Below are 21,376 nucleotides of genomic sequence, written 5' to 3' on the forward strand. Positions count from 1 at the left end.
TCCGAAAATTAGAAACTTATTATTCTCAACATTAGGCGTTGTTAAAAAATAGTTAAAACGTGTTGGAATATACTAAAATATACTAAAGTCTACAATATTTGTGCACGAGAATAAACGAGACCTTATTAGGTCAATAAAGAGAAGTACAAAGTACAAGAAGAAAGGAAACTGCCACAAATGAGAATGAAAAGTCCGCCATTATAAGAATGATACACTTGTTTTACTTAAAACAAGAAAGAAGAAAAAGGGTAATTTCGTTCCACCCATTCAGGGGAAGACTTTGAAGAAAATCAATTTTTGTTACTAAGAAACTCAAAACAAAAACATCACTTTAAATAGAGAAATACGACGATATTTGAGAGCAGTAAGACAGTTTCTAGAAGAAAGCAGGAATATCTATTATCCGGACGAAACTGGAGTAAATGAAGATTATACCGCACGTAAAATATCGCAGGATAAAAATTTAAAATGCTCAAGGCAAGCTTCCATGTAAGGATGGTCAACTGAAATAAAAGCCCCTTGGGAAAAAGGTAAAAGATTAATTGGTAGTCCTGGCTTTCTAGCATTTTATCTGGAGACTATCACGAAGACACGTGAATGCTAACATTTTTGAAGACTACTTCCAGCAATTACTATATCTTATTCCTCCAGGATAACGTTAGATATCATACAAGAAAATCCGAAAAAATGCAAGTCAAAGGGTTTGTAACAAGGCATAACACCACTCTGTAAATGAGGGAGGTTGAAATTATCTTGGAAGAGGAAATAAAGACAAATACTGATTTCTTTGGACTTCAACGACTTTAGTTCATCTGTCTACTCGGAACATGATGACTAAAATTTGTAAACGAAGTAAATCGAAAATACAAAATTTTAAAATATTTTCCAATTTTTGTTTTTTCTTGACAAATCGATGTCGTCAGTAGGCGCGTTTTTGGGTGCTCGGGTGCCCAGTCCTAGCCTGACGAGGGTCCATCGGGACGTAGGAGCTATAAACAATTATGTACCGGTCGGATGGGCAATCAGATTCGGACCCCTCCCGTGCCCCATCAACTTTGAAATTCGAAGATCGAATCGTCATAATATATCGCACCCTTTCGCGATAGCCGGTTGAAAAATGGGCTCGGCGCGTTTTCCCGAAGAAAAGGCGAAGAAACAAACCTTTGAGCCTTTCCGGTGCGCGGGGGCGGCGGGCGCCCCGGCGGCCGGGAAGTACACGCGTAATCTTATTGTCACGGGGTCCGACCCCCCGATAATAGAAAACCGCTTCGGTCGGGCGTTTTCTTTTTTTCCGTCAAAGAAAGTTTCGTGAGGGGAGAAGAAGCTGCCGACCTGTTCCATTAGTTGGGGGGATTACCGCTATCAAAAAGGGGGATGTACGTGCCTTCGGGGTTTTCATACCGAAAACGCGAGGTGCAATGAGCGCACGAGCCGCGCGAACCTAGTTTCCCGGTCCATTTTCCGATTTAATTATTTTAATACGTCCGCGAAAGCTTTTAACAAGATTGCGGGCCTCATCGCCATTCCGTCTTAATTACGGTGTACGCTTCTTTCTCTAGATGGAGATATTGGATATCGAAGAGGTACCTCCAGATATACGTTTATATACTTGTAACTCTGAAGTCCCCTTTACGTATCGATGAAATTTTAGTTTCATTTCCGTAAATAAAGTAAATAAACCATGAGGACACCTCATTCTCCGAAAACAACCCTTCACTGTTGTCCTTCCTTACATTCAAAACATCACTGACCACATATCAAAAGTTGTAAAGAAACATAACTTCAAAACCAGATTTACCACTTGTCCAAAAATCTCTCAACATCTTCGATCCGTCAAAGACAAAATTTCGTTTGAGATGCCAGGAGTTTCCAACATTCATCAGCACTTGCCAAACACATTCACGAAACCGAAAATTTTATTCGATAAAACTAAAATTCTTGCATGTAATCAATTCCAGGCAAGCAACGAAAAATCCGAGAGTCTATAGAAATCTATAAGCAACCCAACAATCTTATCCGCGACTCAGGTCCCTACCTGTCACCAATATGGGAATCAGTCATCCGAGACGGTGTTCATGCCCCTCATATAGCTCCGCCCCCCAGGAATCCAGAAGTTTTTTAAATAGTTTTGTGTCGTGCATAAAACGATGTTTGTCTGGATTGACTGCATAAACAACAGTACAGCAATAAAATAAAATATTCTCATGACAAACTGTAGCAATCTGTCTCAGTAACTGTTTAAGCCTCAATATTTGTACTTTACAACTAGATGGCTAAACTAATTTTATCGTTATATAATTCAAAATAAAGAGGCGGGAAGAGAAGGGGAATAAAATTACTTAATTTTGTTTTATCTGAGATGAAGGGAGATCCATAATTACTGAGACCGTAGAAAGACCTGCTTTGTTTTTTCTTTGTTGGGTTGTTCCGCTTGACCTGCTTGACCTGCTGTCCTTGGTTTTCTAGTGTCTAATGGAAATACTGTATCGTTCCTTTTTGTACGAGTTCAACTGTGAAAAATTCAGATAAAATTTTCATTCTCTTAGACGAGGTGTAGGGGATTATTCTACGAAAAGCACAAACATTCACGCTTGTGAAGATCATTTTAATGTAAATATTGATACCTAAATTATAATAATTAGGGTTACGTAAACTTATCATTTTACCGGCAAAGCCTACAATATATTTTCTATTATATAGATACTTACCGAAATATAAAAAATATCTAGATCCTAATTTTATATCTAAGTATCTAGTAAACGTATTAGTTAGGTACCCATTACTTATGCTTAATAGATATTTGATAATGCATTTTATTTTTTGGGTGGTAAAAAGATAATGAAACCTCATGTAGTTTCTCACATATTTTCACAGTTCCTCCAAGAGCAGCAGCTTTTAAATTAGCATGCGGAAGGCTGGTTGATGAAGCAGTATCTTCCGGTTATACTACAACATTTTCAGAAATATAAACTTGTGTCAGTCCTCAAATCATAAACTAATAACTGACATGTCAATGGACGTGGTAAATATTGCTACTTTGGCCCAAACAAGTGTTTCATTAAAAAAGGATGTTTCCATATAAGAGCACCGGCCTGTAATGTTTAAAAGACAAGCAGTGCAATGTAAATTATATTTGGGAGTTAACGTCAGATTGTCTCGAATTATATTTTATAATGGTGATATAACGAAAAAACAAGAAACTGATGTTCTAAAAAATGTGTACGTGTAAAAAGTAGTGAGAATCGTTTCTATGATGATGGTGACACCAAGAAGTCACTTTTTGGTTCGTTTTTGGTTAGTCACTTTTTGGTGACACTTGAAGTTCGTAGTAGTAGTCATAGTGAATTGAGTGAAGAACTTTCTGATTAAAGGAAAGTATTTGTTTACGCTCTACAGTAATGAAGGTGCAAAATTGGCCTAAATAAATCAACTAAATATATCAACTTTGGGTAAATTCACTGATTGTCCTCTTATAACACCTGCATCAACCATCAAACACCAAATTAAGCAAGATTAAACAAAATTTTCTCCGAAAATAAGTAAATACAATGTTCTATAAATGAGTATTGATTATTTTACGTGCTATTTCAATGTCTGTATACGCGCGCCTAGAAGGAAGTACAGCGGTCTGACGTCACAACCAAGAGCAGCTAAATTCAATTCAAATTTTCAACCTTTATTTGCCTGCCAGGGAATTTAATTGTGATTGAAAATTTTCTTTTTTAAATGATTTTATTTTTTGAGCATGTTCCCTATGAAAAAATGGTACACTACGAACCTTTCACACCTTTTATTTTAGTACTCTACACTTTTCTGAAATAGTCTTGGATTTTCGTAAAATTGTCCTCAAATCATTGATGATCTCGAATTCTCGACATCGTGATTCGAATCGGGATCGGAGGAATTCGCGCGCCTGCGCGACGACGACGTCACGGCCACGAGGCGGCGGACGCCCAAACGCCTCAGTCGACCGCGCGAAAGGCGTCGCGACGCGTGCGGACGACTTTGCGATACCCGGAGCGCTTCGCCGTCGCTCTGGCGGCGAAAAATAACTTCAAAGTGCCGATGCAAAAGAAATATCTACGGCGTACGTGACGTGCGACGCTGGATATCCGGTCGCGTTCGACCGTGCGCGGGTGTGTTTGTGTGTGTGTGTTTGAGTGCGTGCCGAAGATTAAAGCAAAATATTAAAATATACGGGCGAAGCACCTCGTCACCGCCTCTCGTTTTGTTTTTTTGCGCGCGTCGGCGTCGCCGTCCGGTTTATTTTCGACGTCGCGAAGTTTCGTTTTTTTCTTTCTAATTCTTTAATTGCGTTACACTAGTGCCATTAGTTACGCCACCACCCACGAAATATGATCCGGCCCGCGGGGGCTGGTAATATTTTGACGTCATCGTCGTCGAGCGATTGAAACATGTTTCCCGCGTGCATCAGGGCACCGAGGAGCGTCCAGGGTTCCGCCGACGACATCTCGAAACAGACCAAATCTATCGTCCAGGTTAGTTTCGCCCTCCGATGTGACGTTAAAGTAATGTGAATTTTTCGCGCCATTTGACGTATACGAATACGAATACTTTATTAATTACTATCACTGATCATTTACATACGTCAAACAAAAATTAATAAAATAACATATACTTAAAGTGCACCTGGTTCATTATAGTTGAAATAAACCTCAATTGTGGGTAGTTGCGTCAATTGACGCCATTGTGAGGTGGAATCCACAAGTTTTGTAAAAAGCGTTAAAAGAGCTTATTATCCAATTGCTACTGTCATGGCCCATCAGGAATATTCAAATACTGAATATCGCGGTATGCATTTTTGCTACGGAAGAGCAAATGGAAATGCAGATCAAGCACGGCGGTTCTATATCGAGGCTTATCCAAATAGAAACGTTCCATCTGCTAAGACATTCATCCACACATATAGAAGACTTGGTGAAAGAGGATCATTCAAACCTGATAATATGAGTAAAGGGAGACCAAGGTATAAAAGAACCGCTACAAAAGAAGAAAGAATACTTCATAATATGGAGACTGACCCGTCCACGAGTACGAGAAAACTTGCTGCTCAAGATAGAATTGCTTGCTCTACAGTTTGGGAAGTTTTGCATGAAAATGATCTTTGGCCCTTTCATGTTCAAAGGGTTCAAGCACTATATGAGGGTGAGGAACAAGCAAGCAATCATTTTATACAATCAAATTTTAAGAAAAAATCAAAATTACCCACATGAAAAAATTTAAGGAAAACATTTGCGAAATAATCTTATAGGACCTCATTTCTTTAACGGACCGATTAATGGCGAAATGTATTTGCAATTTTTCCAAGAGAAACCACCACCGTTGCAGTGGAGACAAAACGTGGTTAATACAAGGAGTCCACCCCATTTTACATTGTCTGTACGAAGGTATTTCAATCAGGCATTTTTACATTGATGGATAGGTCGGCCGCCTTCTAGCTTGGCCGCCTCGCTCACCAGACCTTAATCCGATGGACTACTTTTTTTGGGAGCAATTAAAGTCTTTAGTTTATGAAACACCTATAACAGATATCAATGATTTTGCAAAGACACTTCCACAGGCTACTGTAATACTTTTTACAAATCTTCTGGATTCCTCCTGCGTCGGTTTTTGCCGAGTCGATGTTGCTGTCGTTTCGCCAATCATCCTGTTGACTTCTTCAGAGGTTGATATCAATGATCTACGACAAGTAATAATAAAATCACAAGAAATAGGCAGGCTAGGTGTATTTTTTCGTGTTCGACTGCATTTTTAAAAATGTATAAGGAAATATTTATAAATGAATTGTAATTAGCGTGTTATACTGTTTAATTTTAATAATTATTAATCATTTTTTATTTTCGAAAATGGTAAATATCTAGTTTTGCTTCTCCTAAAACTTCTAATACGCTCTCACCGTGAAAGACCGTATTATCTGCTAAGAAAGAAAAAACAATTTACAATTTGCCTATCATGTATGTATTAAGAAAAATGAATCATAAACTTTTCGTTTAAATTAAATGACAAGTAATAATTAAATAATAAAAGGGTCTATGGGCGGGGGTTAATGTCTTTGGGACCGACAAATTCTTTCAATTGACGAACTTCGAACAATCAATTTCAATTCGCGTTAATTTTATCGAATCGAATTAGACGCTTAATCGAATTAAAACGGCCGCGTGAGTGTACCGGGCGATTTCGACGGGCCCACCGTCCTTCATATTATATACCTCATGAGGGCATGAGGGGTGTTCTCCCCTATTTAATAAATCATCAGGCCAGGTATTTCGAGTGCGGTGTCCTTCCAGCAATGTTTACGGAAAGGGCGACTCTCGGAAACTGCCGCGTAACTCTATTAAATCGTTTCCTTCCCATTCGCGAATTATTTATAAGCGTATACCGGGTGTCTTTGAAGCAAAGACAAATTTCAATAATTTTTAAAATAATTGTCCACATCTTCAAAAAGGTTTAAAGCATTTTAATAAACTTGGATGACATTGATTGGTCAAACCCGCATCTCAATATCTAATCTAAAATATCGAACCAACCAAAAAAAGGTGGTCGATTTTGGGAAAAAATCCCTCTTTACAGGTTGTTATATATATATTTTTTAAATCGTTCTGAAATTATTTACGCTTTAATGATGTTTGACCACAAATCCCATTGATTGGGTCTTAAAATTTACCGCTGACAAAATTTTCATATTTTGTACAGTGGTGGTGCCACTTTTTGTTATAGGAATATTTTTAATTTTTTGGACGAAAATCATATGTTCATGAAAAGGTGCTCTTGTTTAAAGTAAGAAAATACTGGTTTTTTGTCAACTCAAGGAACAATGATTGCTTCAGAAACAACTATAAATCAAACATATTGTAAATTATTTTGAGCTTAAATTTTGAATCGATGGTATTTGTCGTTTAAATTTCATTTAGGTATTTTCAACTGTTTCAGAATTTTGTGAGGCCTCTAGTTTGTGAAGTAGGCGTTTCCCATGGTCATTAACTTGGTTGAGCGTTTTTTGAAACACCCTGTATAAGGGAGTCTCTATATTATTAGTTACTTGTATTCGGGGTGTTATTAAATATATGTATTTGTGATACGTATATGCCTATAAGGGGAAGAATTATTATTTTTTTATTATTCACATTCGGTAAGGACGAGTATAGGATGACCATCATTCCATCGAGCTCATTAAAAATCGTAAGAAACACTGTGCTTATTAACCTACCTTTAAAGAACTCGCATACTCTGATGCTTTTAAAATTCAAAATATTTCATTCTATTAGAAAAGTCAGGCCCTGCCTTCATTCGACCACCAAATGGATTCGATAGATCGGTCGGCTACTATACTAAACAATGAACTCTATCTGAAATGGTATGGTGCCTTCAACTAATATCGTTATATTTATAGGGAGACGGGTAATAAAACGTAATAAAAGTTTGGATTTTTCAAGGGTCAAGGAAAAATCAAGTGTAATTATGTAAATAAAGTATTTCCACGTCATAACGAAAAGTGTGCGAATTATTTGAAAATAAAAAATAAATCAGTATTTTGGTATTCTTTGACCGTTGATTTAGTTTGGGTTAGTTTAAGCTTAGTTTAGTTAGTTTTTAGGTCTTAGGTAAATATACTGTTATTTTCCGACCAACTTTTTTTATATATGTAATATATGGTAAATCAGATGGTAGAAGCTTTCGTTTTCTATCTTCCCAGTCGCGGTCCTGCATATGTCGATCTTCCATTGTCTGAAACACACCGTCTTTCCACGAAAGTTGCTGCCTCCCTCCTTATTTCCGTTGTAGTGATTCCCAGTTCCTCTACAGAGGCCATCGTTGATCTGATATTCTTCTTTGAAGTCGGTATTTATACCTGGTGGATATTTCCCTCATTTCCGAACTGTTATGCCGTATATATTCTTTATTTTTACCCATTATTTGTGAAATTCTTATTCTATAGTATTGAAATTAGCTGTTTTATTGCGACTGTTTACTTGATTATCCTTTGTTGAATGTCTAAGTGGCTTCCACCATGATTCGAAGCGATTGTTCCTAGATCGTCATAAGTTTGACAGACTTTCCTACCCTGCCCTGTACCCACCTCCATGCACTGGGGTTTTCATTTCATTATATCGGTACATTATAACGTAAATCAAGTTGTGAAAAATCAATTATAAGCCAGCAAAAGAAATATAAGGCCCCATTCATGCGGTGCATAGTTGAAAATTAGGCAATGTTTCCGGCCGGATTGCTCCTCGTCAAAATTTTCCGGGCTGCGGTTTCAATTTTCCGAAAGCCGACAATCAAACGGGAATGTAATACACAAATCCTTTTATTGTTTTGACTGGGGCTTCGATTCGTATTCCAAACAATGATTTGTTTGTTTGTTGAAACTCCCGGTACTCAGCTCTCTATAGAGTGCTCGTTTTTTTGCGACGCAAAAATGGTTGCTCGGGCAAAAAATAAAATCAAAATAAATAAGAACTAAAAGTTCAGATTTGCACGAAATTATATATTCTGACATGACAATTGTTTCGACAACACCGTGCCTTCATCAACATTTGATAATTTCGTGAAAATGTTAACTTTTAGTTCTTATTTATTTTGATAAATGGATTTTCATCAAGTAAAAGCCACCTCAGTTCAATTTTCAAAAAATGAAATGTATAAAATATAAAAAAATATGTAAATTATATAATGCAAACAAGGGCAATTAAGACAATTTTTCTTGTGCACTTTTAAAGAATGAATGTTTTTTTATTTATTTTAATCCTAGGTTAAGTTACAAGTTTTAAATATTTATATTAAGTTGGTGTTATAATTCTTTCACATACTTGATATGTCGAATATTATGCGTAAATTTGACATTATTGATGCTTTCGATGCTGCACTAGTTGCACTAGAACCGCCTAGGGGGCGATGGAACGCCGAAAATGGAGTTGATTTGATCAATATTTAATCCCCTTTTCCTTTTAGAGATTCTGCACGTTAAGCTACATTTTCGGTTGTATGTGCTACCGGTCAAACTCGATATGAAACCGGATTAATTTCTACCAAGTCCATTCCAAGAAACGACGGAAGGAGAAAAAACTAATCAAAACTGACAAAAAAATATCTTTACTGATGAGCGAAAATTAAAGCTGATCCTAGGATAGATTAGTTTATCCTGAAATCGGGTTTAGCCGGTAACAATCCATTCTCAATTTTTGTTAGTTCTAGCTTCACATTTTTTTTCATTAAACATACGCGAAGGATCAGTTTTCTCCATAATTTTAAACATAAATTGATTGGAAGACTTTCTAGAAAAAAAAATCAAGAGACAAAAAGTTTCTTTTTCTTCTTTTTATTATGTCGTGCAAGCTGTTGAAAAAAAGGGAAAAAATATGCAGAAAGTGTATTCATCTAATGCTGATACTTCCATAGAATTGTGTTATTCTATCCCGTTTTGTTTTTAATATAAAAAGTTCATTTTTCTGAGATATTTGTTGCTATATATCATTTCCCTATTGGTTAATTTTTGGCCAACGTTAAATTTTAATTTCTATCTTTAAATTTCTTTTTTTTTACTTCCCGCGTTGATTAATTTTTTGTCCTCCGTAACCTTTGTTTTTATATATACCTCTTGTTTCTGCGTTTTTTTTATTTGTCTTCTTTTTCTAACTTTTCGTACTGCTTGAACTTGAACTATCTCGCACGTCGATGTAGAATTCATTGGCGTGCTCAAAAAATATTTTAGGTTGTCGTTTTCGAGTAATCCCGGCATACTTTTTTTTAACGCTGGATTTCTTAATTATATTAAACAGGTCGAATTTTTCTCTTTTTAATGATACATAGCAATGAGAATGTGCAGTTTCAAAATCAAGGTGTCTTGAAGGCTTGACAAGGTATAGTCCATGAATATTTTCACATAATTGTTGCCAGGTATTTTTTCCTGGATCGCCCAGTTTAGCGTCTAGCGTTCTGTGTTGGGCGCCTAAGATTTGTTTCCATGGAGAAAAAATATAGTCCACTCAGTATCAGTCAGAAGCTCGTCCGAACAGTGAAATAAACCCAACAGAAATAACATCCTAAAAACACCAGCTGCATGTTCGCTACTAAGTTCTCCTAAAGTTGATATGGGTTTATATTGGCAGCAGAGTTACCAAAATCTTATGTCATGCCATGTCATAGTTAATATACTTATTTTATTGTTTTGTATTGTTCTGTAAACAAGAGAGTTGATAACCGATGATTTTTGGACCGGATGGTGATGTGACAATGCATTAAGGTATCGGTCTGTGTGCCCAATGTTGGGTCTGATTTTCTATTGATAAGAATATCTGTGTCCAACTCAATGGTAAAACGTACATTAGGGTGTATAGAGTTTAAATGTCTCAGAAAATCTACTAGGGATTCCTGATTATGACGCCAAATAACAAAAGTATCATCCACGTAGCGTTTCCATAATTTTGGTTTTGGATGAAAGGTGTTAAAAACTTTCTTCTCAAAGACTTCACGATGATTGGTGATAATGGGGAACCCATAGCTGTTCCCGGCGTTTGTTCAAAAATTTGACCGTTATAAGAAAAATACGTTCGAGACAAGTATTTTTCAATTAAGGTAAGAAGGTTTCAGGAATAGGGATTTTAGTAAAAGGGAATTCTACTTCGAAACTAACCAGAATATGTTGTGTATCTAATGTAATGCTTTTTAATTGTTTAATGAATTGAAAGGAATTAGGTACGAAACTATCAGTTTTCCCTGTAAAGGGTTTTAATGAGGAAGGTAGATATTTTGCTAGGGAATATGTCGGTGCTGACAAGAGATTGAAGGGGGGTAATCCTGGTTTGTGAATCTTTGGGAGTCCGTAAAGAGTCATGAGGGGTGACAGACTTTTTCACGAAATCTGATAGGATCTGTTGACGGTATGATCCGTGTGTACGAATATCTTGAATCTGTTCCTGATACTCATTTGTGTTCATGACCACCGTAGCATTTCCTTTATCTACCAACGAAAAATCCGACAGTCCATAGAAATCTATAAGCAACAACAGTCTTCCAAGGCGATGTTAATAATATATAACATATTATGCGAGCCAGTTTTAGTCAAGCTCTGAAGAAGGATGATTGGCGAAACGTTAGCAAAAACCGACGTAGGAGGAATCCAGAAGTTTTGTAAAAAGTAAGAACAGCGATGCATTGTCGTATATTATTTGAAAAGAGAAAAAATTGCTCTATTTAATGGCAGCAGTTTAAAGGAAGGTAACTTTTGGTTATAAGTCAAACTAGGCAAATTAAAATAATACCTAAGCAATGAGTTCTGCATTAAAATGTCTATAAGATGTCGTTTTTATCTTCTTAATTTTTGTTAAAACCTACCTGTAACTATCAAAATTGAAATATAAATTTATGATAAAAAAGTAGTCCAATAGTATGAAACCCGTGTATCTTTAACAGTTTTCAAGGTATCCTACAGGGGAGACAGCCTAAATTATTTCCTGTTACTTGTCCTTATGTCTTGTTCGAATAAAAGAAATGGCCGCAAACCCCACAATGCCTCGGGATTAACGCATTTTCTGTGCGCTAATTGCGTGTTTACTGACTGTTAAAAATGACTTCCACATACGCGCACGTTTCTGCCTTGATCGCTACCCCCGTCGCAGATTAATTACCGTCGGGGGTTGGCCGCCGCCTTCAGCCGGGATATATTTATACCTGGTGTTTAGACAGCAGAATTCCGTAATTAGAAAGGAACGGTGCTGCCGGGGGCCCGTTCCGGGGATTATACCGGTCGTCCGAATTTATACGCAACCCTTAAAGTTTACGAACGACTTTGCCGCTCCCGGGAATTTATCGCCTCGAAATTTCGAATTTATTGAACTGAGGTGGCTCTTTTTCACTCTTTTATACACAGACTTCTTAATACGCCACTCTCAACAGAAAATTACAATAAAGGACTTAATATCATTAAACACATTGCACTGAACAATGGCTATAATCCGTTCATTAATTTATAAATAAAAAAAAATCCAGACAACAGTAAATTCTATTTATCCGAAACCTAATACAGAACACGAACAATTTAAAACAATTACATACATAGGAGAACCCAGTGAAAAGTTTCAAAACATTTGTCAAAATTTGGTTTAAAAATAGCTTTCAGAACTAACAACACGATAGGAATTTTTTTAAAAAACGATAAAACGAAATGTCAAAGTCTCAAAAATTAGGTGTCTACAGGTTAAAATGCGGATCTTGTTCTAAAAAAATTGTATTGGAAAAACAAATTTTTGATGACAATTTTGATATTTTACATACAGCCACAAAAAGTTGAAAATTAAATTTGTTGGAAGCCATGGAGATTAACAAAGTGCTCAAAAATTAGGTGTCTACAGGTTAAAATGCGGATCTTGTTCTAAAAAAATTGTATTGGAAAAACAAATTTTTGATGACAATTTTGATATTTTACATACAGCCACAAAAATTTGATAATTAAATTTGTTGGAAGCCATGGACATTAACAAAATGCGACATTCAAATGTATTGCTTAACGATCAGTTACATTTAAATACCCTTCCATTATTAAACTTATATTCTCATAACAACATTAATTAAGATTTTATTGTCATTTTTCGGTATGTATAATAGCAGGTAGTTTGTAAATATTACCTTTGATAAAGACACGGTGTTGTCGAAGCAATTATCATGTGAAAATATATAATCTCGTGAAAATCTTTTAACTAAACTTTTAGTACTTATTTATTTCCAATGTATGTGCCTCCAGATTGCTCGCGGAATGTTTGTGCTAAAATAAAGAAATATCGAAAAAATAAATTGTTGCAGGAAATGAGTTTTTTCCGTTCTTCTTTTTGTTTGTAACATTTTTTGCCGTCATATGCCTAAGGATCTCACCGTTTTTTATAATCTACTGCAATCAAATTCTCATGGACCTGAGCTGACCATACCAGAATAAACCACTCCTTCCAGGTAGAGTTCCATCGTACTAACTGTGGTTAGAGTTCTTTTCTTACCAGATCAGCCGTACTAGCAAATGGCTTTTCGGACCAACTTACTTGACTGTTTCCAGAGTGCAAACTGTTCCTTCCGTTGTCTGACTTATAGTATCGTATAATAATCTGTTGATTCCTCGCTACTGTTATATGTGTCGTGTCGTGAAAACCAATGTTTGTCATACTAGGGTTGGATCTTTACCTATCTATTTCATTCTGTATTATTTTTGTTTTATTTTATTTTGTTTTTTATTAGTTTGTTTATGTGAATCTTATTTTATATTGATCGGTTGGCCCGTTGATAAATAAATAAAAACTTTTAGGAATCTTTTGCATTTCCGAGTTTTCTTTTTTGGTGTCGGCGGGAAGCCACCCCTGCCACCTCATTCCGCGTTGTATAACACGAAGCTAAAAATTCCGTCCACATTCACCTCGGCGTCCCCCTTATTCGGCAGCTATTTCTGACTGGAGGTGTGTGCGTGAGATGCATTTATTTACGCCGCCACACCCCACCCTCCCTTCCATCACGTCAGGAAAATCCATAAAAAGTGTAACGCAGAATTTTTCTTCTCCAGAGATTGTACAGGATGGCCCAAAGATTTTTCTTTCTGATAGGAACACAGCTTTTTATTTGAAGCTGTTCAAATTTGACTAAAATTAATTGATTAATTAAATTAAATTATTTTTTTTTTACGCGCAACACGAAAATGTCAAAAAAATATTTAAAAACAGCTTATAACTACCTTGTCAGCGATTGCCCTATGGGCAAACTTGCATTTCAATCGAATTTATCCAATTTATTGCCAACAAAATGGTGTGTCACAATGCAAGTTTAATGTTTAAGTAATGAAATTGAGAATGACTTGAGTGCAAATCGGGAGACCCGAAGATTACAGGTAAGATCTTCCGACTTCAATTCCTTGGATTTTTGCGGAAAGATTTTACACATATACGATGACCAGAAGACAGTTACTAGAAGCTGCAGTACAAGAAACTTTTTAATCTTCACGGCCTTATTAATGCCATTAACGGTGTTAAAAAACGTTAGATTAATCCTTCAAGAGTTTTGGTTGAATGGTTTTGCCGTAACGTCTATTTGCGTTTATTTTTATTAATTTATTTATTTTTTATAAAAAGCTACCCTAGCATGACGAATTGAGGTCATAATTTACAAAGATACGCCAAAAATAATTTACATTTATCTTAGTTCAAAGGAGTGAGTAAAAATATTTCCAAACAATAGAAAAAAAGTAGAATTCAATGTTAATGTGCAAAAAGTAATTGTTATAATTTCTTGGCCAAAGAGGTATTGGTGCCTTGTTTCTCCTAAATTTGTACCATATATATATATATATATATATATATATATATATATATATATATATATATATATATATATATATATATATATATATATATATATATATATATATATATATATATATATATATATATATATATATAACAAAGCACTCGTTCTGGTCATCACCATTCTACAATTAAAAGAGTTTTGGACAGCCTTCTTTGGTATTAACAATATTATAAAAAAAGCCACTAACAGATAATTTCGATATATGATATTATGATTGCGTTTAACATTGTAAAATGATGTAATTTATCAAATGAGTTGGAAAAATCGATGTAAACGGCATCCATTTGTGTTCTATTATCTAACGCCTCACACCCATCCTGAATATACAGTGAGGGACAGACTAGTAGCGACGAACCGACCCCTAAAAATGCCATGTTTCATTTCAGCAAGAACGTACCTAAATTTAAAAAATAGCTCCTCTGTTATAATTGCCTCACGCATTTTGCCCGGAATTTGCCCGATAGTTTATAATATCAATTTTACTGCATCTCTGCTATTCTGGGACGTTTACAGATTTACAGTCGGGAATGCCTTTCTAATAAAGTTTTATTAAAAATTAAAGATAATTGTTATTAATTTTAATAGTATTATTAAATAATTAGTTATTACCTTTTTCCTCGATTTTGATTTGAATTCAAACGCCAAATTTTCATGCAATTTCGAAGTATTTTGTACATGACACAACAAAAATTTATTTGTACCAATTTGATAGACACAGTCAATTTGGAACCACAAGTGCCTAGAAATTTTCATAACCCTTACGGCAAAATATAGTGCGTTCCACGTCGTTGCACTTAGGGTCATGTATTTTTTACCCGAATTTGATTTCGGTTTTCGGCCGATATTAAGTAATCAAAACGGTTGGACCGAAATCCAATAAATTCGATTGACGTGGGAATAATTTCCACGTGGAAATATTTACGCGAGGGGTCGGTCCGGCAAGATAAACATTCGCGAGGGGCGATGGAGGGAGTCGTTGCGAATTGACCCGCGGGCTTTATATTTATCCCCCATGCTGTTCGTCACCACTGTTTACTTTAATTATCTATTATCGGCGGTTTTAATTTCGATCATTTTTGATCGAGAGAGGAGAGCGACGATCAAACGAATTTGTAAAATTTCCTAATATATCGTTGGTAATTTTTGGGGCCACTCCTCGGTACCAATGCACATAAGGTTATTCGTTTTTCCTGTGTTCATTATCATACGTACGTTATGGACACTTTAGCAAGGATATTTTAAAGTTTTTTAGCTCATTTCCCGCTTAAAACTAACCAACCAGAAGTTCCCATTGACTATTTTTGTTGCCTTCAACGCATCTTGCTTTTTGATTGAATTTTTATTTTACTTTTTACAAAACTTCTGGATTCCTCCCGCGTCGGTTTTTCTACGCAGGAGGAATCCAGAAGTTTTGTAAAAAGTATTACAATAGCCTGTGGAAGTTTCTTTGAAATATTTTTCTTTTATTGAATTTAGGACATGTATGCTTGTTCCAGTTAATTAGTCAAAGTGCCCGCTTTTGAACAAAAAAGAATTTTATTTGCAGTATTGCGGGCACTTTTTCAGCATTTAAGCACATTTCTTGATGTTTTTTTTTCAATGTATCCACATATCTTCACATTTTGTGCTTTTATGTGCTTGGGCCCCAATTGTAACATCCTGCACGTGCCTTTTGTAATTTTTGAAAAGATTCCCTGCTGAGCGTTCATCACTCTTACTTGTATTATTATAAGTCATTTTATAAAAAATTCGGACTTACAGGTGTTCTTACAGTGATCATGAGAATGACATGACAACAAATGCTAACAAAAAAATAATAAAGAGTCAACCACATTTGGTACAACAATAGATATAAGCCATATTAGGATGAAACAAAATAAATAAGAACTAAAAGTTCAGATTTTCACGAAATTATATATTATGACATGACAATTGTTTCGACAACATCGTGTCTTTATCAAACGCACTTAAAAAGAACTGCAGAAATAATGTAAAAATCAAAAGGTCCTTTGTAGTTATACAACAAACAATTTAACAGTACTATGTTGCAGATCTTCTGTAGAATTAAAATAAACTATTAAATTGAAAAATGTCACTAAATGTTAAGTAATTTTTACCGAACTAATATTGTTATTTTTTCGGTGCAATCCGCTGCAGTATCAATATGATTTTCGGTTGCATAACATCCGCCGTCCCAGGCGGTTTCTTTAGGTTCTCTAAGCTTTTAGGTCCAACTATTTTCTTTTATTTGAACTGTTCTTATTGGTCTCCGATTAAAGTTTCAGCAAAAAATCTTCCGAATAACCAACCAATTCCTTTGATCAATTATATCGAGAGAGAACCTTCTCGCCTACCAAACACTCGTTTGGGTTAATTAAAATCGGGAAAAAGGTGTTGTGAGCGAAACGACGATACCCTTTATTGTTATTAGGGCAATCTTGTAAGGGTCCCAAGTTTTTTAAATCGAAACAACCCTCGAGCTTTTCAATCGCGTTTCCAATCAACCTTGTTTCTTGGTGTTTTCTATATCCCGCCGAAGAATTCTTTTGTGTTGCTATAGATTAAAAGATTTCGGATGAAATTTGTGCCTTAGGGTTCTTATTCCCCGCGTACGCACCCACGCGGGGATAAATTTTAATAATTTTGAGCGAAATAGAAATTTTTTAGGTCCCCATTTTTGACTAACATGTGTGTCTGATCCCAAACAAAGCGCAGTTTATTAAAGAAATCATTTTTTTTACGGCGGCTCTTTAATTTTCTGTTGGGTGAAGATTTTTTAAAACGGAGAAAAATTTGCATTGTAAGAAGACATTCTTAGTTCATTAAATGATTTTTATTCAGTTGGCTTAACAAAAATTTGTTTATAATTGATTGATGTTGATGATGAAACTGTTATCTATAACAGTATGTAGTTTTTGTCAATGTCAAAAACAGTTATTTTATCAGACAAACTCCTATTGTTAAAAGGAAACAGTAAACATTCATATATAGGATGTTTCAGGGTTGATGGTATCTTTATCAATTTTTTCGTCTTGAAACGGTGTTGTCTTAAACGCAAGCCTATTGTTAATTTATTCTTTGCAAACCAATCTGTGGCTATTGTTCACAATTACCATAATTAGGTTAGTATCATATTTAACAAAGTGTTTGTTAAGCAGCAACAGATATTTGTATTGAATACATTACATTCATTAAGTTTAATTTTATTTATTTATATTTATTAAAATTTCTTGAAAAGTTAAAGGTATCTCTTAATATATGTCCTTGGTTAAATATACTCAACGTCTCTTTGTTAAATATTCAACATGTTTTTTTTTATCAAAATTAAAAGACCTTAATGTTTTTAACCTACCGGCATTTTTGTACCGTGCGTTCAATTTATCTTGAAAACATTTTAATTGGCTCTAACTTTTTTGTTTTTAGAGATATCAAGATTAACAAAAAAACAAAATGTAGTGTTAGCAGCCAAGTGACATATAAAACAAAAACTGTCCATTTTTTGACATATAAGTCTACATCATATTTTTTTTTCAAATGGAACAGCATGTATATTATTTATGTCTTATAGAATTACAATTAATAGATTACAACGATGTAACGCACTTTATATTTACGTCCACTCGTTTTTGAGAAATCGGCAAAAATAAGAAATTTTTATATAATTTAAAAGAGTGACTGTGACTGATTGCAGCAGCAAAAAGTATTTACAAAATAAAGTACAAATTTCTTTAACTATTCTAAATACTGCTGTATGTAACCACAATTTTCCTGAACACATTTCTCATATACTCTCAATTGTATGATGTGTCGCATTTGGTAACGTTTCCGGATTGTCTCTTAACTGTGAAATCATTTACCTAAGTCCACAACATTATTACAAGGAGTTCTGTGCACGTGATTTTTTTCATAAGTTCATAAGTTTCATAAGTCGGGGCTGTTGGCTGGCCAATTCATAGTTTCGCCGTTCCCTATCCGACCCCTGGGATATTCCATATTAAGAAAATTGCTGCCATATAATCAGTGCTGATATATTTAGGGATAAATCTCCTATATATTGTTCTATATGGTGCTCTAAGAGATGGATGGAAATAATGATCTCCAGTTAACTTTTGATCTATAAATATCTCGAATCTATGACACAACACCATACATTAATTGATTGGTACCCCTGGGTTTTTATTTCGTGTCTAGGATGATTGAAAGGCCAATATCGCTTTTTTTTTTATTAGAACCCTTTCTTGCGGTGAACAAACTTTCATCGGTCCATAAAATGTTTTTCAAAAAATTATTCTGACAGATATAAATTGTGTTACATCATTGCAATCGGAATAAGATATTCTATTAAACACATATTCACCTATACAATTTTTTAAAAAATATCTCAAAAAATGGCTAGTGTTTTGTTTTATACGTCACTTGGAAAAGAACTGAGCTACTAACCCTAGATTTCGTTTTTTTGTTTACCTTGATCTCTAAAAACAATACAGTTACGGCCAATTAAAATGTTATCAAGATAAACTGAACGCACGGTACATTGTAGGGGTGGGTTTTCGTCATCGCACGCGACGTTTTTTGGTGGCGGGACGTAGAATACCCCACGATGCAGATGCGACAACAAACAAGTTGAAAAATATTTGATACTGTGAGCGTTATCTCGCGGCATACCCGTAACCTTGTCGGACGTTAACGCAATCTGTGCGACGCGAGTTCAAAAATATCGCGTGCACCAGTGACGTCCGTTTCCGGCAGTTTGGGGAGCCGCTCGCGTGGAAACTCTCCGAAAATAGTTCCTCTCGTTTCCCGCCCCTATATATATGCGCTGGGGAAAGCGTGGCGTTGAGGGGGAGACGAGCGTCTCCCGGCTCTACGGGGGTTAATTACGCTGGTTAATAACGCGCCATTTTCTAACCTAAACAATACGCACGTCACCCCCACCCCTCCACTTTTCCGTGAAGTTGCTGGTCCGTCGACTCGAAGAAAAACGGCGACGATATCAGCGGATCGTATTGCAGCTCCGTTCACAGAAACCATCTGTCCGCCGCGATAAATACAGCCGCAGGGCTTTGCTTTTAAATCATAATTAAAGTGGCAGCGCGTTATTATTTATCGGGCCATGCGATCCTATCCCATATACCGGAGGTTTCCGTTTTAATTGGACCGACGGCGCGTGGCGAATAATAAACGCGAAAACCGGGAGGGAAACTTCGTACTTTTTAGGATGGGGGGGCGCCTGAAAATCCCACCCTGCTTATAACAAAAAATAATAATACGTTCATTATTACAACCATGAAGTTATGTACAAATTTAAATAAATCGTCAGTAGGCCTTGAACTTGATCTCAATAGTTTAGTTAAAATTTTCAAAGATTTAAAACTTTTTTTTTTCAAATACGGCACAGTATATTTTCTAATTCTACATCGATGCCTTTGCTTTTTTGTTTTTAGAGATATCAAGGTAAACAAAAAAATAAAATGCGGCTTTTCTACTTGTAGATTTTTGCAAAACAGCACCAATGATGATGGGCTGATTGACTTGAGACTAGCAAATTATCTCCTTTTACGTTTTACAAATCCATGGAATGCTTTGCAAAGTATAGAATCAATATGGGATGATTGATCCAGGCAGCTCGCCGCTCGACCGACTATTAATATGATAAATACAGTTATTGAAAACTCAATTTGTTTCGTTCAAGTTCGGTCGGCATGAGTGCTTTTATAGTTTTTATGATCCTTTTAAATGAACCGAGAAATGGCCCGGTTTAAATGAGAAACAGGTGTTCCAGATGTGGTTTGGCCCACTTCCAGGAAAGATCCCGAAAATAAAAACTTTTCCAGAGAGTTGGGTCACGCACTTTTTTTGAGCTGTCTTAACCAAATGCACTCGCACTCGCGGCATGTAATGCCCAATAAATATAGATTGAGAGAATGAATTCTAAAAAACGTACTTGAATGGATTCTTCGGAAAATCATTTCAATCGTTTACCCTTTTTTGAACCAAGTGGTTATTAATTTTAATGTTGTTTTTCTTTATCAATTGTATTTGTGACGTTATAATCTATAGCTATGTACATTATTAAATCAAATAGAAAATAAATATTTCTAGTTTTGGGATATGAGATTCGACCGAACAGAAAACAAAAAGATATTGAAGCTTTTTCGACCTTCAGGATTAGTTGTTGCACAGCCTGGTGATGGCGACCACGCGTTCCACCACTTAGGCTCTAGTGCACTATAAATAGGTTAACTATTTATTTCATTCTTTTCCATTTTCTTCTTAAAGGGTTAGTTTCCATAAATTCTACTTTTATTGGAGGTTCGGGGAACAGATTCGATTGGGACACACCCACAATTAAGTCTAAAGGTCGAAAAAGCTTTAATGTAGAAGGGAAACTTTCCAAATATTTTTTGGTGGTGTACACGTTAACTTGGTTATTTATTTAAAAAGAAAATTGAAGCTTCTTCAAAAATTTAATTTTAAATATTAAATGAAATTAAATATTATTTATGTATTTAAAGTTGTTTGAAATGATACTTCTGAAAAAATACGTACTCCTGTTTTTTGACTAATTACTTTTTTTTTTTAATCTTAAAAAAATATTTTGATTTTGGATGTATGCACTCTTTTAGTTAAAATATTATTTATTTAGTTTTATTTTATACGAATCTAATCACCATAATAATGTCTAAATAATTCCGGTAAGAATATATCGCTAATAATAAAATAAACACAACGAGTAAGTGGAAGACCTGTTACGAGCTAACTGTCGTTTTCAAGTGCAATATTTGCCTCTTTTTTCTAACACGTCGATCCGAGATAATCCTGTCTATTAAATATAAATTTAAAACAAAACGAAAAAAGGCAAAATTACGTGCGCTAACTACAATTTTGTTGTCGAATCCACAAATCCACGAGGGTCCAACGTCAAATTGTTTTAGTGCGAATAATTCCGTTTCGGGGTTTAATTTCTCGCTGTCGTCCTTTTCTCCCACGTTCCCCTCCGTCCAAGATGGCGGCCAAA

The 21,376-nt window shown here is 35.4% G+C and overlaps 1 protein-coding gene across 3 annotated transcripts in view; it reads left to right on the forward strand.

Moving 5' to 3' along the window:
* Nucleotides 1-21,376, forward strand: part of LOC132701726 (protein sickie) — a 109,797-nt gene that overhangs the window by 14,419 nt on the left and 74,002 nt on the right. The window contains exon 1 of one of the 3 annotated variants that reach the window (XM_060669875.1): nucleotides 4,014-4,499. The exons of 1 other annotated variant lie outside the window; for it this stretch is intronic. In XM_060669875.1, the coding sequence (XP_060525858.1) occupies nucleotides 4,416-4,499 (84 nt within the window). In that variant the 5' untranslated portion in view covers nucleotides 4,014-4,415. Of the gene's footprint in view, nucleotides 1-4,013; nucleotides 4,500-21,376 lie in introns of those variants that run through there. One more of the 3 variants, XM_060669876.1, reaches the window with a different exon arrangement.

The sequence above is a fragment of the Cylas formicarius genome, unplaced genomic scaffold (genome assembly GCF_029955315.1).
Source record: "Cylas formicarius isolate icCylForm1 unplaced genomic scaffold, icCylForm1.1 PGA_scaffold_5__7_contigs__length_24384050, whole genome shotgun sequence".
NCBI lineage: Eukaryota > Metazoa > Arthropoda > Insecta > Coleoptera > Brentidae > Cylas > Cylas formicarius.